The 17,371-nt window shown below is 40.8% G+C and overlaps 1 protein-coding gene across 1 annotated transcript in view; it reads right to left on the bottom strand.

Moving 5' to 3' along the window:
• Nucleotides 1-17,371, bottom strand: part of COL9A1 (collagen type IX alpha 1 chain) — a 90,953-nt gene that overhangs the window by 3,827 nt on the left and 69,755 nt on the right. The window contains exons 34-37 of the mRNA XM_070418309.1: nucleotides 14,104-14,250; nucleotides 13,830-13,884; nucleotides 11,974-12,162; nucleotides 5,258-5,335 (exon numbers count right to left, since the gene is read on the bottom strand). Coding sequence (XP_070274410.1) covers nucleotides 5,258-5,335; nucleotides 11,974-12,162; nucleotides 13,830-13,884; nucleotides 14,104-14,250 — 469 coding nt within the window. The remainder of the gene's footprint in view (nucleotides 1-5,257; nucleotides 5,336-11,973; nucleotides 12,163-13,829; nucleotides 13,885-14,103; nucleotides 14,251-17,371) is intronic.

Raw genomic sequence — 17,371 nt, 5'->3', positions numbered from 1 at the left:
GTTGCCATTCTGCTCTGCCTGCCTGATGTGTGTTAGCTCCCCCAACTGCCTGACGACTACGCAGTGTTCTGAAATTTCAAGGACCTATGAAAATGCCATTGCCAAACAATCACGGTTTTTAAAACTGAACGTCTATGTCATTCTCTGTGCAAACACTAGAGGGCAGTCATGTCACATTGATGGAAGCCAAGCCATGCGAGGACATTCTGAAGAATCTAATGCAAGCTACAGAATGAAAGGACTGTTTATGCAGACTTTAAAAGGGGAAAAACACACAAACCTGAAAATAATTTAAAGTATTAAGTAGTGTGTTCGATATTAATCCACTGCTTATGTAAAATGTTTTATGTGCCAGGGACTTTCTTATATTTCTCACCTTATGCTGAGCGTACTTTTTTTTATGCACATATGTTTAAGAAGGAGGGATATAGTGGTTTGTTTGCGTAAGATCCCCACAACCAAATAATATCGCTGCAGCAATGGAAATAAGATCAATGACTACTGCTAAATGTACTGCTAAACTAAGTGTGCCTTTTGTTTGCTTTTTGTTTTCCCCACTCAATAGTCACCAGCAGAGCTCACCTATGTGCAGATGTTGGGAGAATCCTGAATAACTCATTCATCCAGTGCGGCCCAGGGTAAAGCCAGATCTATCCTCCCCATCCGAGAAGGGAAAAGCGTCTCAGGTCACAAGTCACAGGCCTGGTGGCCACATACCTATGTGTCCTCATTCAGCTCCTTTCCCTCATGAGTTTGAATGCACATGAAGGAGGCCAGGACCCATTATTAAATAGTTTTCCTTGAACTCCTCAGAGTGCCAAGGAACGCACTGCAAAGTTTGATGTCAGAAGGCATAGGGAGTTCCTCTTAATGAGATGACCCAATCAAGTAATGCCACTAAAGGCCTCTGGTAAGAAACTGGAGGTGGGGCCAGGGATTGGGGGGGCTCTAGAGTCCCAGGGGTCTCTAATGTGATCCCCACAGCCATGCGAAAGAGGCAGAAAGGGAAGCAAGGCACTAAGTGGTTAGGGGACATGCCGAAGCCAGATCGCTGGGGTGGCGGGGACAAACTCATCTTATTACTGAACAGCCAGCCCATCATTTTGCCTACTAAGTGCACCTGAATGCAGAAGCATAAAGACCTGCCTCTATCGCCTATTACCGAAAGGACTTTGTCAGGAGATGTGGCCTTCGAAAGTCCCTATTTCCTCAAATATAGAAAGAGAAATAGCCATAACAACAGCTAAATTCACAGAATGTGTGCCATATGCCAGGCACTACGCTCAGTGCTTTACATGTGGTAACACATACATAGGTCCCCCTAAATAACTCCATCGGGTAGGTGTGGTTATTATTGCCGTCATGCAGGGGAGAAACTGAAGCACTGAGAGGTAGAGGAGCTGAAAATAAGTAAGAGAGCAGTGCATACACCTGGCAGCCTGGTCCCAGAGCCCAGACTTCTTACATATCTTCCCCGACTACTGACTGTGAGAAGACACAAACTACATGGTACCTGTGTACTCTTGAACAGAAGAGCGCTGCAGCCAAAATGAGATCGATGTGATGTTGTAATAATAACCTATGGTCCATATTAGGTGATGTAGCATTACAGCCCAAAGGGCTGTGTAATTCTTAACCCTGAACAAAGTGACAGATATGAAGGGGAGTCGGAGATAAAACTGTGCAGAGAGAATAAAGGAATTCTGACAATTGATAGGTATCAAAGGCCTTGGCTGCATTTTTTTCAAATATATCTGATAGGTTAGCAGAAAGAAGAATGACCAAAATGACCTTTATTCCATTTAGGAGGATTTGTGTTCCAATTTAACAGAAGGGACAACAGAGAAGGTTGTAGAATACCTGGTTCTGCAGGTTCTTTCTTTTAGGTAAGATGTGTATTTACCTAGAAGGTTCCAGAGAGCTCCTGCATAGAGTAATGTGAAGGTTCCCCGGGGCCCTAAAGTCCTATTACCATTATCTTTGTGAGAGACCAGAAATCACATTTCTAATCACATTCCAAGCTCCACCAGGGAAATTTAAAATGGCCCAGCCTCTCAGTGGACAATTCATCAGTGAAATAATTTACTGCCAGCCAGTGCTTTGCATTTGTGACATGGAGTTGAAGAGGGTTTGTGGGGGCAGGGCTGAGGTGTAGGGGTGGTGCTGGCTGAGAGAAGAGTAGCTGATTGCTGCCCATTGAGAGCAGGAGCAAAAGGCTGCAGGGGCCTAGCCGGGCCCAGCTGTGCCCAGCTCTCTTTCATCTCAGAAAACAGAAGTGGATTTGTTATGTCATGAGAGTAACAATAACCAACATTTCCTGAGCACCTATGATGGCCAGAAACATTCCTAATCCCTTTATATGGAGGGATTTCTCAAATATACTATTATTACTACCTTATAAATGGAGAAATGGAGCCACAGAGCAATTAAGTAACTTGCCCAGTGTCATAAAGCTAGTGAGTGACTAAGTCAGTTCTTGAATCTAGCATGTCTGAACTGTGGGGCCCATATTCCCAACAGCCCACTTTCAGGGAACTAGCCTAAGTGCCCATTGGCAGATGAGTGGATTAAAAACCTGTGGTACATCTACACAATGGAATACTGCGCTGCTGTAAAAAGGAAGGAACTCCTACCATTTGCAACAGCATGGATGGACCTGGAGAGCATTACACTAAGCGAATTAAGTCAGTCAGAGAAAGATAAATATCACATGATCTCACTCATTTGTGGAATATAATGAACAACATAAACTGATGCACCAAAACAGATCCAGACAGAGAAGCATCGATCAGATTGTCAAACCTCAGATGGAAGGTAGGGGAGGGTGAGGGTAAAGGGGAGAGATCAACCAAAGGACTTGTATGGATGCATATAAGCCTAACCAATGGACACAGACACCAGGGGGGTGAGGGCATGGGGGGGAGTGGTAAAGGGAGGGTAAGGACACATGTGTGATACCTTAATCAATAAAGAAAAAAGAAAAAAGGAACTAGCTTTAGAGTAGGGATACCCCAAAATGCTCTCATTCAGGAACTTGATGGATTTGGGAAACTGTCAGCTGTGCAATTATGTGCAGACCCAAGAATGACCTAAAACCCTAAGCCTAGCGCCTGCGCCTCAAAGAGTGCGATAACAAAGGCCCCTGGTGCCTGTGTGCTTTTGAAAGTTAGCCTTCGTTTTTAAAAAACAATGTCAAATATCCTCTCAATGAAAATATAAGAGAAGCTCAGAAAATGAAAGACCAAAATTTCAGTGGTACCAGGAAGGCAGGGGAAGGACTGGCAAAGGCAGAAAGAAGAAGGGCAGGTCTCAGGACTCCAGAAAAAGGGAGCCCGTAACATTGTTTAACAAATCAAATTTAAGTGTGAGATCCAAGACCAGCTGCAACAAATTTACTTGTTTCTCATAAGGGAAAAAAGATGGCGGCCAGGTACAGCGGCCAATGGTGAGCTTGTCCTACCTTACCATTGTGCCCATATGTGGATGTCTCATGTACTAAAAAGCAAATCAGCCAAGTCCTATTTTGGCAGAACAACGGGAGGGAGCACTTGTAAACCCCTTGCAGTCAGGCTCAGGGACACCCCCTCACCACCACCCCCAAGCCCCATCCCCCACCCCCAATGGGCTACAGCATGTGGGGGATCATGCGCCCCAGGTGGCAGCCTAATATACTGCCTATACAGAGCTAGTGTTCCTCAGTCTTCCCATTTTTAAGCTTGAAATTTTGTTTATCAACAGACTTTTTGAAAGAGTCACCAGAAACCATAATATATTTTTGTTAGAGGAGAATCTTGCCAATAGTGCAAGTGGCTGTTCCAAGAACTGTTAAGTGATTTGTCAACAAAATGGGAGGAGAAATTGTAAGGTTAGCCTATATGTATATAGATAATTAAGTACTTTGTAATGATGGTATTTTATCAGCTTGAAAGCCTCCTATTGCTGCCATTGATAAAGGAGAAAAGTACTCAGTAAATTCTATTTCTTTTTTCTCTCTTCTAAACACCTATCAATGAATCCAGGCCCATCTAAAATACTCTTCTCTTGGTCCCATCTAGCTCCAAGCAGATTCTTTCCTTTTCCAATCACCAAAAAAAAAAAAAAAAAAAAAAAAAAAAAAAAAAAAAAAAGCATTAATTTATGAAAATATCTTGACGGGCCCACAGTTTTAGAGAAGCGGTGTTGGAGCTATCTCCAAATGTGGTCATATTTTTTAAAGGTATTTTAATGAGAAAGCAATCCCCAGGAGCAATGAAATGTATAATTAGAAAGCAATGGTGTTTGGGGCTGCAATTATAGCCATGATTAAATACATAAGCCTGTGGCAGAATTAGAACATGATTATTTCTTTTCCTAAATTTCCTTAAAACAAGTTTTGCAAATCTACTGTGGAAATATGAGCCACCCTTTCTCTGCACAGCTCCTCTGACCTCACCTCTCCTCAGCTCCAGGATTGGTGAGCCTCACTGAGCAGCGATCAGAGAGTGTGGTGTACAACAGCACCTCACTCTTGCTCTTAAACTGGCTGGCTTTCGATCCTGCTGTGCGGCTTCTGTGGCTGGGCCTGTAAGTCATTTCCCAGTGGACGGGTGTGCTGCAGCCTGAACTCCGGGGGACAGAGTCACCAGTGTGTAAGGGGAGAACAGACGCCCAGTGAGAGAATCCAGGCTCTCGCACACAGGCTGCTCTGGGGCCTCAGTTGACACAGCAGTGGTATGTGGCTGGTGTGTGGCTCTTTGTGGCTATGCATAGGAATATTCAGGTTTATATATTTATTTATTTGGGGGATATGGGTTTCTAGAAGGTCAGGATGTTTGAAATAGGAGCTTTTAAAATAAAATTTTAGTTACTCTCTGTGCAATAGTTTGAAGATTTGGATGAATTTTCCTGTTGCTCTGACTTTTTAGTTAAAATTAAAAAAAAAACAAAAAAAAAAACAGGAAACTATCAACTGGGATTGAAATGGGGAGAATCCCATTCCTTCAGAATTTCATACTAAGTGCATGTGGCAGGACCAACAATTTTTAAAATGTCCATTAAAAAGTTAATATTTCAAGTCCTGACATGTATTTTCTCACAAAGAATGCAAATGTGATTCAGAGACCATTTAACTCTTCATTAAAGTCGGTCTGGAAAAAATTGATGCCAGCCATTCTCAAGTATCACGTGATATGCTTAAGTAATTAAAGGACAAGTCTTTAAAATATTATCCCATTTGCTACCAACTTCTCGACCTCCTCCTGCCATGCATCACACTTACCTGGTAGGCCTGTAGCTCCGGGCAAACCCTTGGGACCTCTTCCTGGAGGGCCACGTTCTCCCTTTTCTCCCAAGTCACCTGCAGAGTGTTAGAGAAATGTCACATTTCTATATATCTATAAAAAATGAAGTTCTGTAATTTTAAACTTTCATCAAAGCCCAAATGCTAAAACCAAAAGGTCATAAAATTGCCACAACTAGATTATAGCAAGGCAAAAATCAAGTTAATTATAATAATGGCTCTAAGGGGGGAAATCAAATAACCATAGTCATAGATGCTGAGAAGACATTTGAAAAAACTCAACACACATTCCTGATGCAACAGCCAATAAAATAATAATCAATGTCTACCTCCTTAACGTGGGAAAAAACCTACTCTCTTCTCTCAACCCAAAAGCTAGCCTGATGCTTAGTGGGAAACATGGTAAGCAGCCCCACTACAGTGAGAACATTATAAAGATTCCTCCTGTATCACTATTACTTATCATTTGGTTTTCGAAGTTAAGACCGTCTGTTTCCAGGTGCTGTGTGTGTGTGTGTGTATATATATGTGTGTGTGTGTGTATATATATATATATATATATATATATATATATATATTAAACCCTAGAAAATCAACTCCAAATATACTACAAACAATAAGATAATTCAGTAAAATGGCAAGATACAAAGTTAATATATGGAAATCAATAATTTTCATATATAAAAAAATCAGTAATTGGTAGTGAAAAATGATACCATCTGTAATAGCAATTAAAGTAGTAAATACTAGGAATAAGTTTAATCAGAAATATGCAAATACAACATGAAAACACTTGATATTTCTAAAGGATATGAAAAGACTGAGGAAATGTTCTCATCTGGAATGACATCATCATAACAGTTGTCAGTTCGCCCTATGCTGAATTTTCATCATGAGCCCAATAAAAATACAGATTTTTTAAACCAGAGAGGTGATTCTGAAGTTTGTATAGAAAAAACACATAAAACAGAATAGCCATAAGAATTCCCAAAAGAAAAGCAACTTGAAGGGAGTTAATCCTACCAAATATTAAACCGTTAAAATATTGTGGGACTGGGACATGAGTAGACAGACCAGTGAAACAGAATAGAAAATCTAAAAACAGGCCCAAATACACATAAGGAATTTGGTTGTTTTAAAGGTGTCATCTCAGAGTAGGGAAAAAGTTGAATAATTTGATAATAAGTGTTGCAAAAGTGAGTAGCCTACTTGAAATAAAAAACAAGCCAGAATAAATGGCAAATGTATCAAATATTTTAAATGCAATTTAAGAACCAAAAGAAAACAAGGGAGAATTATTTTACCACCTCAGATTCGAGTTGGACTTTCTAGTATGACATGAAGAGTTCTAACTCTAATATGAGGAGTTCCCAAAATCAATACAAAAAGGCCAACAACACAATAAATAATAAGCAAAATACATGAGCAAAAAAAGTCTGTAAAATGAAATAGAAGGCTCTTACCTATATAAAAACATTCCCTGACTTCTCTCTCATAACAGAATTAATGTAAACTTAGGATAAATAAGGATGCTATTTTAACCTACATGATCAGCAAAAATTCCAAAGTTTAATTAAATATATGCTAGCTGTTGAAAAATACACTATCACGCATTGCTGATAAGAGTATAAATTGGTACAGTCTCTTGGAGGGTAACTTAACAATATCTATCAAAATTATAAATAGAACTACCATTTTACCCAGCAAGTCCACTTCTAAGAATTTATTCTAGAGATATAGAGCTTATGTTGATATTTGTACAAAAAGGAAACATATGCAGTGGTGCTCACTGAAGCCTTACTATAATAGCAGAAGATTGAAAACACTCTGAATGTCCATGAAAGAATTATATACATTTTGGTAATTCCACAGAATAAAATACTATGCAGCTATGAAGAAGAATCAGGAAGCTCTTTGAAATGATCTTCAAGACATTGTTAAATGAAAAACACATGGTCCAGATCACTTACTACAAGACCATATGGCTTGTTTTTTAAAGAATCTAGGGCAAATACACTATATTCATATATCCTTGTATATCATAGTTAGTAAGGATGTAGAAGAAATTAACAATAGTGATGACCTCAGGGGAAGAATAAAGAAACCTCAGCAAATGGGAGACAGGAGTGATAGAAAAACTCTTTGCTAAATATTTTCTATATATTTTAAAATTCTTAAATAATGTAAGTTTAGTATTACCAAAAAATAAATTAATGAATTTCCAAATGTTAAAGTGTGCTATCAAAAGTGCCTACATTTTACTATGGACTCATTATTTACAGAGAATGTGGTTTGGATTGGTACCAACCATGTGTATTTGTATGACAGTTGATTACATTCAGGGAATCGGCAGTCACAGAACAAAGCTGCTTCAATTATCCTGGTGCCTGCAGAGACTAAACCCAGAAACTCGGCCTCATTAACAAAGTGTTCTGATACCTTTCTCAACTGGTCCTGAATGACTTCTAGTGCTCCCAGTACAAGCAGGCATTATCCTACTCTCTCATTAGTATTGTATTATATTATTTTCTACTAGAAAATGCAATGGTATTTTGTAACGAATTCTATACAGAATCATTTTTCCCAAACATCTATATCATCCCAACCTCATTCAATACTGAGTCTTTGTAATGACTTAAAAACAAAGGCATGTGTAAAACAAAAATGGGAAGCATATCTGTACGACCATCGATACATTAGTGAATAGTCAACCATCTCTCATTATGAAGGAATGTTTAGTTATCATACATTGATTTTAACTGTGAATGTCCTTGTGTGGATATCTTTATGCTGAAACAACTACATTTTCAAAGCAATTTAAATTTACGTAAATACTGTGTAAGGAACAGAGCTCAGGACGGACTCATATTCACATAAGCTACTTTTTTCACACTCATCATTAATCTAGTCTTCCTGTATGAGGAAGAGATGACAATTGGCATTTTTAAAACTAACAGCTGAAGCACTCTTGTTAACTTAGCAATTTAAATGTCATATCACTGCAATTCTGGAGACTGGCAATGAGAAGAGAATCTTTAAAGGTGCCGTATTTTTTCATACATGAGATGAAATTATAAATTAAAATGCAACTTTCACACAGATAGTGAAAGCTAAACACATTCAGCATGAAGCCATGACAACTTGAAAATGTTGCTTGCAAGGAGGAAGACTGCTGTCTTAGTTGTGATGCTGTATTCTGGTACTGGTCATAAGAAAACAAATTTCAGATGGGCTCCAAGACAGCCATGCTGCAGACTGCTGTTCCACAGCCTGGTTCTGTTTGTCACCAGGGTTAATCTACTTTCTCAAGACCTGAGCCCGCCTTCTTCTGAGATGTTCAAAAAGCGGCTTAAAGAACTAACGGTCCACCTTTGTTAGCCTATTGTGTCATAAAATACATATAAAAAGCTTATAAAATCAGCTTTACATAAGGTATGAAGCAAAGAATACAGTTTGAAGAGAAAAACAGTTTATTATGAACAGAGTGGCTAAAACTAAATAAATTTTCATCGCTCCATCATTGCTCTTTATTTAATTTGTTTGAAAGTTATTATTGAAGGTCCATCGTCATGTTTTAAAAATGTTTTAAAAAGTGTTGGTCACAGTATGACTGTACTTTCTCAAACCTTCACTCACATACTGACATGCCTGTCTGACTCACACTGAAATATCTGAAAAAATATGCAGCTTTACTCATAAGAACTTAAAATGAATCCACACTGTGAACATTCCAAAATGGTATTTATGTCACCAAAGTCTGACTTAATACTAAGGAAAGTGAACATAGGCCGTTCGATGTCTCTCTTGCTCCTGCCTGAGTACACACATAAAATGTGCACCGTGCATGGGCTTTGGCCCTAAGATGTTTGAATAATATTATATGAAACATGTTGATAAAAAACAAAAACATATAACATATGTATAAATGACTTAAGCTCTGAGAATCACTTGAGGCCTATTTCTACTGGCTCCTATTGAAAGTGTGCTACTGTGTTTTTCAGAGTAATTTTTAGGAGGAAAATAGTGATTTACTTAAGACATAGCCTGAACTACTAAGAGCTTTAGTAAAACTTATTTCTTACTTACGTGAAAATTTCTCTAGGAAAACCATCTCAAAGTGACAACATGGCAGAGCAAGGCTCCATACCTTTATGAGGGATGGGGAAAGGCAACAGCTGACAATGAAATGCATCTCTCTTCTCTAATTGGCTGAACATTGATGTCTCAAATGGGAAGTGCTTCTTCTCACGGAAAAGGTGATCTGTAACCTTTGGATGGTGAAGCACTATGTTTTCTATTACATGCCATTGTTAATGAATGTGGGGGGACAAGAGAGGTCAAGGCCAGTGACCTAGAATCATGCATTCCCAAGTGTGTGACAGCATTGACTGATAAAGAAAATCTGATTACTTTTTCTGCATACACCCCAAGTTTTAAGAAATGAAACGTGAAAAGGTGCTGCTTTAAAGGAATCCAATGACAAGAAAGAGATGGAGAGCGCTGGGGAGAGAAAGTCTTTTAGAAAAAAAGAAAAGGACTGCATCACTTCTAGACTATAGACTACGTCATGAATACTGAAGGAAAATTAGGGGGACATCCCTTATATGATCAAGCTGTGCTTGACAAATGGACTTAGTGGTGGAGACATTGCCCACATTACAAATATAGAAATGTACCTTTCTCCCCCTCAAAATTAGGTTTATCTCCTAGGGCCAAATCAGCCCAGCCCAGCCCAGCCACAAGTCAGTGCTGTTAAGAGATTTCCAGCCTGGCCAATGTGGCTCAGTGGTTGAGAGTCGACCTATGAACCAGGAGGTCACGGTTCATTTGATTCCCAGTCAGGGCAATGCCTACGTTGTGGGCTCAGTCCCCAGTGTGGGGCGTGCAAGAGGCAGCTAATCAATGATTCTCTCTCTCTCTCATCAATGATGTTTCTAACTCTCTCCCTCTTCCTTCCTCTCTGAAATCAATAAAAATATTTTTTAAAAGGGCTTTCTGGACAGTTTTCAAACATTTCATCTTTGTTTCTGTGGTCCTCAGCCCTAGTTGCACATTGAAATCACCTGGGGTGTATTTTTAAACTCCAACGCCCAGACCAATTAAATCAGAATCTCTGGGAATGGGACCCAGACTCAAGTCATTCCTAAAGCTCCTCAGGTGGTCCCAGCACGCAGCCCGGCCTGTGGAGGGCAGCTCTGGGCCGCCTCTCCTAACGGAGCAAGTCAACAGTTTGCAATTTATAAGGAATCAGATGGGACTTTAGGAGAGTTCTGTTACTAACTCAAAGTTAGGCTCTACCCAAATAGGGAGACTTCCTTTCAGCCAAGGACCATAGGGCTGTGGCTTCTATAGGCCCTACAGGTGTCCCTTTTCAGCAGGAAAATGGGCCTCGTGCACTTAGCTGCATGGGAATCCGGCCTCTTGTTAGAGCGCAGACTGCTGGGCCCCACCTCCAGTTCTGATCAGAGGGTCTGGAGAGCCTGCACTCTTAACAAGGCCTCTCCCTGGTGCTGCGATGCTCCTGGGGCCACTCTTTCACAACCACAGCTCCCAAGTGAACCCCCGAGAGCTAAGAAGACATCCTAGGCGCGCCGACACAACGGAGCCAACTAAGCCAGCCATCACCCAAGGTAATGGAGTTTCTTAAAATGGTTTACAGAATGAAGGGGAACTATCCACAAAGCACCTACAGCATGAGTTTCTAAACTAACAGCTAAAAGCAGGACAGCAATGAATGCCGATGCCATTTTCTCAGATAAATTTTTTCTCCAGTTCTCTTTAAGATAAACTCTGAGCTCTCTCCATATCTGGTTTTGTCTGGCCTCTGAAAACTCTGAAATGGTGCCAGGCTTACAAGAGGCCCCAGTCAGGGCTCATCTATTAACATGAACACGCCAAAAAAAAAATGTAATTAAGGAAATTATTCCAGCTGAGGGTATAGTTAGCCAAATGCATCAGCAATTCATTTATAGATCCAAAAAGGCAGCTTGCTTGCCCTCTGACCATTCACACCATAATATTTAATCCTAATTGGAGCACCACCATTTTAAAAATAAGTCTTTCTCTCGTTTATTTTATGCCACACCTTTCTGAAGTTCCCCGGAGAGCTGTCAGTCACTCATCATGATATAGAACAGTGGTTCTCAACCTTCTGGCCCTTTAAATACAGTTCCTCATGTTGTGACCCAACCATAAAATTATTTTCGTTGCTACTTCATAACTGTAATGTTGCTACTGTTATGAATCGTCATGTAAATGTCTGATATGCAGGATGGTCTTAGGCGACCCCTGTGAAAGGGTCGTTCGACCGCCAAAGGGGTCGCGACCCACAGGTTGAGAACCGCTGATATAGAAACTCCTCATTTTATCTAGTCGTCTCTGTAAATGATCCAGGCCACACACACCCCAAGATGACATACTCACCTCAACTAGCAAATGCCATTTGAGGCAACCAGTCCTTCTGCAAGTCCTATTTAATACCTAACACACAACCCTATGCTGGTGTTTACTCTGCTGTTGTTGTAGAGCAAGGTCAAGGGAATACCAGGTAACAGTTTTCTAATCCTCACCATCAGCATCACAAAAGAGAATAACATATCATAGCTCACAGAATACTGGAGCCTGGTAGGACATGCGAATACACCTGAAAAGGGACTGTGTGTGTTCCTTGGTTCCACCTGGGCAAAAAGGCTTACCTTTAGGCCCCCTCAAACCAAGAGCACCAGGGGGCCCTTTCATGCCTGGGAGGCCACGAAGTCCCATCTGGCCCGGGAAGCCATTCTCTCCAGGGGGCCCTGGGGGACCAGGGAGTCCAGGCCTACCAGGGAGGCCGGAAGCTCCCGAGTCTGGACGCTTGAGACTAGCAGCCATCTCAGCAAGATGCTCTAAAAGATAATAAACAAAACAGCCCAGAGAAGTCAGAGACATGAAAGGGATACAAATGAAAAGAGAGGTATTTCAAGTGCCTTTAAAAAAAAAAAAAAAAGAAATGTGTCACCAGAACTTGAAAATTGGTGGGGAGAAGTGAATCAAGTTGGATCATTTTCCCAGGGGCTCCCTGCCAGGAAGCTTCGTGGGGCTGTTCTATTCAGCTCTGCCTGGATATATTTGGTCCTGCTGGTGTGAGACCAGGGACAAAGGGATGGGGATAAAAAAAAAACTAAACAACTGCAGGGCTCTGGGGTGAGTGGTGTTCTAAAAGAATGAGGGTGTCACCGCATCCTGACTTGTTATCGGAAAGCCCAGGATGGGGACAAAATGAGTTTCTTCGCAGAGGTAGAATGATTTCCAGAGCTTTTTGAAAGCCAAGAACAGCATCCAGAATGAGTATTGAGACACCATTTGAGGCCTGGCCTCACAGGTTTAGCTTGAAGATACTAAGTAACTTGAAATACTTTGCGAATTCATGACTTCTTATGAATTCTTCTTCTCAAAAGTTTTTTTTCATGCTTGGAGTAGACAATGAACATTAAAAATAGCCTGCTTCCTGGGAATGGTCACAGTCTGTCTTAGACATTAATAACTTTGTGGGCTTTTTCAGGAACCATTAAATAGATTAAGAATCATCCACTAAAACCATAGAGAACAAGGCAGTGTTCCCATTATAATACTCTAAGGAACAAATTCTAATGTAATATGTTTTCATGCTTTAGGGTGTAAAGGAGAATAGGAATTGGAAACACATTTCTAACCAATATTTTAAAACTGTTTCAATGTGAGTATGCTAAGTGTGCCTTACATAAGTAAGAGCTAGTATAAAGTCACAATTTTCTGGATCCATGATGTTTAAAATGGAAGTATCCTTTCAAGATGTCTGCAGTGAAGAGATTATATTGGTTTTCAAATACAGAGGTGACCGTTTTGTTCTAGAAAACTCTACAAGTCTACGAGACAAATTAGACAATCTCATCAGCATACAAAGAAGAGTATTCCTTTCTGCCAGGAGTAGTTCCAACCAGAATAAGACAATTACTTGCCAGAAAGCCCCAGGGTGACCAGGTCTCCTGCTACAGGAGGATTTGCACACCTCCATTTTCAGTGTGACTGTGGCAAACAGCAATTGCCATAGCTACAGGGCAGTTAAGGTAAAGGTTAACTAATGTGAACATATGTCACCATTTTGGTAAAATACCAGTTCTTGATTTTCAGTAAAGGTGGTGCATGATTAGCCATACCGTCCTTATGCTTCTGACTGCCTGGAGTCTGTCAATTACTCCTCATGTGATCTACAGAGAGAGCCTGGGTCAGTGCTGCGCACTCACTGAGTGGTAGGGTGTTGAAGAAGAGAAAGATACCTGAGAATTGTAGTTTCAACAGGGAAAAGTGTGTGTGTGTGTGTGTGTGTGTGTGTGTGTGTGTGTGCTTTCTTGTAAATCAATACCTTTGGCCAAAAAAAGTCCCAGGCTAATCCAGAAAGGCAATATTTTTTTTTCTTTGAAGCTATAAGCTATTGTGATAACAACCGATTGGATAAAACAGAACTGACATGAGTATTATGTAAAAACTCCCTCCTTTAAAGCATACAAAAAATCAAGCATTATGATTTATTTACCTTGCATGACCCTCATGCACACCTGCTTAATGTGCTGATCTGTCGGTGCTCTCCCCTGCGGCAGGAAAGGAAAAGGCAGTCATACACGGAACCATAGACAGGCTCTGTCACAGGGTAAACGGACAGACATGGCAGGAACAGGTGGCGGGATTTACAACAGGACAACTGCCCACACTGCCCAGGAGCGGTGTCCGGGCTAGCCAGGCGGCCCCAACCCCTCGTGCTGTGGGATGGAGTCCCCACAGAGAAAGGGTGGACACTGCCTGCCACTCACCGGAGGGCCCTCGATGCCAGGCAGTCCGGTGGCGCCCTGTTCTCCCTGCACACCTCGGGGTCCCGGTGGTCCTTTTGGTCCCTCCACTCCGGGAAGCCCCCGACCACCTTCAGGCCCCCTCAGGCCAGGCTCCCCGGGGTTACCCACCTAGAACAAAGGCACCGTGTGACACCAGGACTAAATACAAGTCTGCTTAGGGTTGATACAATATTAATATTCAAACTTGGAGGTTTACTACATTCTATTCATTCAGAGGTGAAAATTTCTCAACGTAGACACATAGTGCAGCACTACTCACCAGTCTCTTTGAATTCCAGTTCAAGCGAACTTTTAAAGAATCTTTCCTTTTTGCATAGTTATTTCAAATTGGTAATTGAAATAATGCATCTTTAAAACCACATTCTTAATACTTTAAGCCACTTCCGAAGAGCAAGTTACCTGTTAATAAGGCTTGTTAACTTTTTCTTTCCACAAAAAGGCCACCGAGTTCTTACATGTTACTTTGTATATCACCAGTACAGAAAGCATAAAACAAAGATATCTCTAAGAACAGAAGGCATTTAGCTTTTATAAGATTCTTTGGAGAATTTGAAGATGCCAGATATATCCAGCAATTATAAAATACTAACGTGAACTAAATCAATAATGTAAAACACCACATTTACAACATTGCATTTAAAAGCAATGCATTTAAAATACTGAAACAGAAAGACTAAGTCCATAATTTAAGTACTGAAAAGTTAAAAATCTAAATATTGACAAAGTTAGAAATAAACTGTTTCCTTAGCATAAAAGCATAATCACATTAGATTTTTGTCTTCTGGAAGCAGACCACTGAAAGCATTTGATGGAGTCCTCGAGGACAATAACTGCTTTAGAAAGAGACCGAATAAATTCACTTTTTGTTAAACTACCTCGGGTAGAATGTGTGGTGCAGTAATTACAATGTGCTGTTGTTTATAGAATAAGAATGAGAAGATAAAAGAACAGGAGGCAGCAAGGGATGCTAAAGTTCAACGTACGAATGTTCATAAAGCAACTTAATCCTGCTTCCTTTTCATATGAAACATTTCTCTAGAAGAAGCTCTTTGAAACACTCAAATGTCTCAAACTGAAGGGAAGAAGGCAATGAAGCAATGCTTTCACCAGACACATCTAAAGAAAGCTCAGCACGTGTGCTTTTTCCAATCTCTCTTTATGCAAAAAAAAAGTTATATTCATCTAAATCAACCTGTCAAAATTGCTCCTAGGAAGAAATTACGGCTTAAAGACTTCCCGAAAGGCAGTGTCAACAGGGAGAGCAAAGGATGTGCAATGAGAGGCTGGGGAGTTGTCTGGTGACTGGCGTGCAGAACTGTAACAGCTTCTGAAGCAACCCCGAGGAGAAGCCAAAGTGAATGCAGAAATGCATTAGCGAACTGGCAGAAAACAAAGGAGACCGAATCAGTGCAGTTTCTGCCGACAATGCTAAAATATTGCTGGAATAAGAGACAAGAAATTTTTCATGAAAAGATCAAGGCGCCAGGACATGATAAGGACCCTGGATCTCTGGGGGGAAATTCCTTGGGTGAGAAGAGGTATTCTAAAGTAGAAACAGCCTTCACCTGCTATCAAGTTTGTCTACGCCAGTGATGGCGAACCTATGACACGCGTGTCAGAGGTGACACGCAAACTCATTTTTTTGGTTGATTTTTCTTTGTTAAATGGCATTTAAATATATAAAATAAATATCAAAAATGTAAGTCTTTGTTTTACTATGGTTGCAAATATCAAAAAATTTCTATATGTGACACGGCACCAGACTTAAGTTAGGGTTTTTCAAAATGCTGACACGCTGAGCTCAAAAGGTTCACCATCACTGGTCTACGCTGAAATCACTGCGGACAGCAACAGTCTTCCTGTTAGTAACTATTTCCCCTGATTTGGGAACAGTGCACTTTAATTTCATCAGTATCACCTGGGTCATGTTGGAGAAGACGGGGGTAGGAAGGGAGGTGAGGAATCAAGAGCTAATTCCTAGTATTATATCCAAATTTAAATGAAGTGATCACTGCATTGTTCATTTTTCTTTTATGGCTTGAACATTAGCAATTATTGCTACACTATGAAATAGCATCTTTATTACCAAATTCTAAGATGGTTTATCGTTTACATGTTCTCAATCCCAAAACAATTCCATCTAAGAGTCTTAGCAGAAAGATATTACTTGAAGCTTGAGACTGTTCCATGGCGTTTAGAGGCAGTATGTAAACAGCTAAGTCAATACAACTTAGTCATAAGTTCCACCTCGGTGGTGTGTAAAGAGCCCAGGGCTGGGCTTTGTGGCCAAGTCTGGGTGAGTCTTCCCAGAGAAAGTGGGGCTGAATGCATAGGAGGAGGCAGCTGTTTTAAGGAAAGAAACAGAAGGCAGCAGGCTAGGCGAACAGCACAAGGCATCAGACAGCACGCCGTGTAAGAACTGCAAACAGATGCAGTTCCAGACATGAAGGAGAGGAGAGGAGACAGGCAAGGCAGACACTTTGTCAAAAGCTGTGCACACCTTGCTAAGAATTCGATTTTACTCCATGAAATGTTATTCCTGAAGGATTTTAAGCAGAGCAGGGATAGTGTGTTCTATCTTTTCTGTCTAGATGTCCATGGCTGCCACAGGATCATATGTTGGACAGGGATGGAGAGGAGTGGGGGAGATTCTAGAAACAGGAAGGACTTTGAGACTAACTGGCAGCTGGTGGTTAGTGACATCTGAGATGGAGATCTGAGCTTCATCTTTTCTCCTTACACTAAATTTTTATTGCCCTAGTGCCGTGGTCAGCAAACCGCAGCTCGCAAGCCACATGCGGCTTTTTGGCCCCTTGAGTGTGGCTTTTCCACAAAATACCACGTGCGGCACACAGTGCGATTGAAACTTTGTGGCCCATGCGCAGAAGTCGGTATTTTGTGGAAGAGCCACACTCAAGGGGCCAAAGAGCAGCATGTGGCTCACGAGCCATGGTTTGCCGAGCCGCAGTTTGCCGACCACTGCCCTAGTGCATTCCTTTCAAATTACACATCATCCCAGGGTTGCCACTAATCGGTTCTATAATTCTGAATTCATCTAATCTCTAAGGACATTAGTTTAGTTTCTATAAAATGATGAATTAAACAAGATAATCATTTTCCAGCTCTAATAATTCTCTATTACATTTTCTTATGCATTATGCCTCTATCTTACTTCCCCACATAGAATACACTGGAGATTATGAAAATTACTGAAATATTTGCCAACAAA

This window comes from Myotis yumanensis, unplaced genomic scaffold (genome assembly GCF_028538775.1).
Source record: "Myotis yumanensis isolate MYYU_CA2020_CCGP unplaced genomic scaffold, mMyoYum1.0.hap1 SCAF_6, whole genome shotgun sequence".
Taxonomy (NCBI): Eukaryota; Metazoa; Chordata; class Mammalia; order Chiroptera; family Vespertilionidae; genus Myotis; species Myotis yumanensis.
This window is presented reverse-complemented; position numbering and strand designations above follow the sequence as displayed.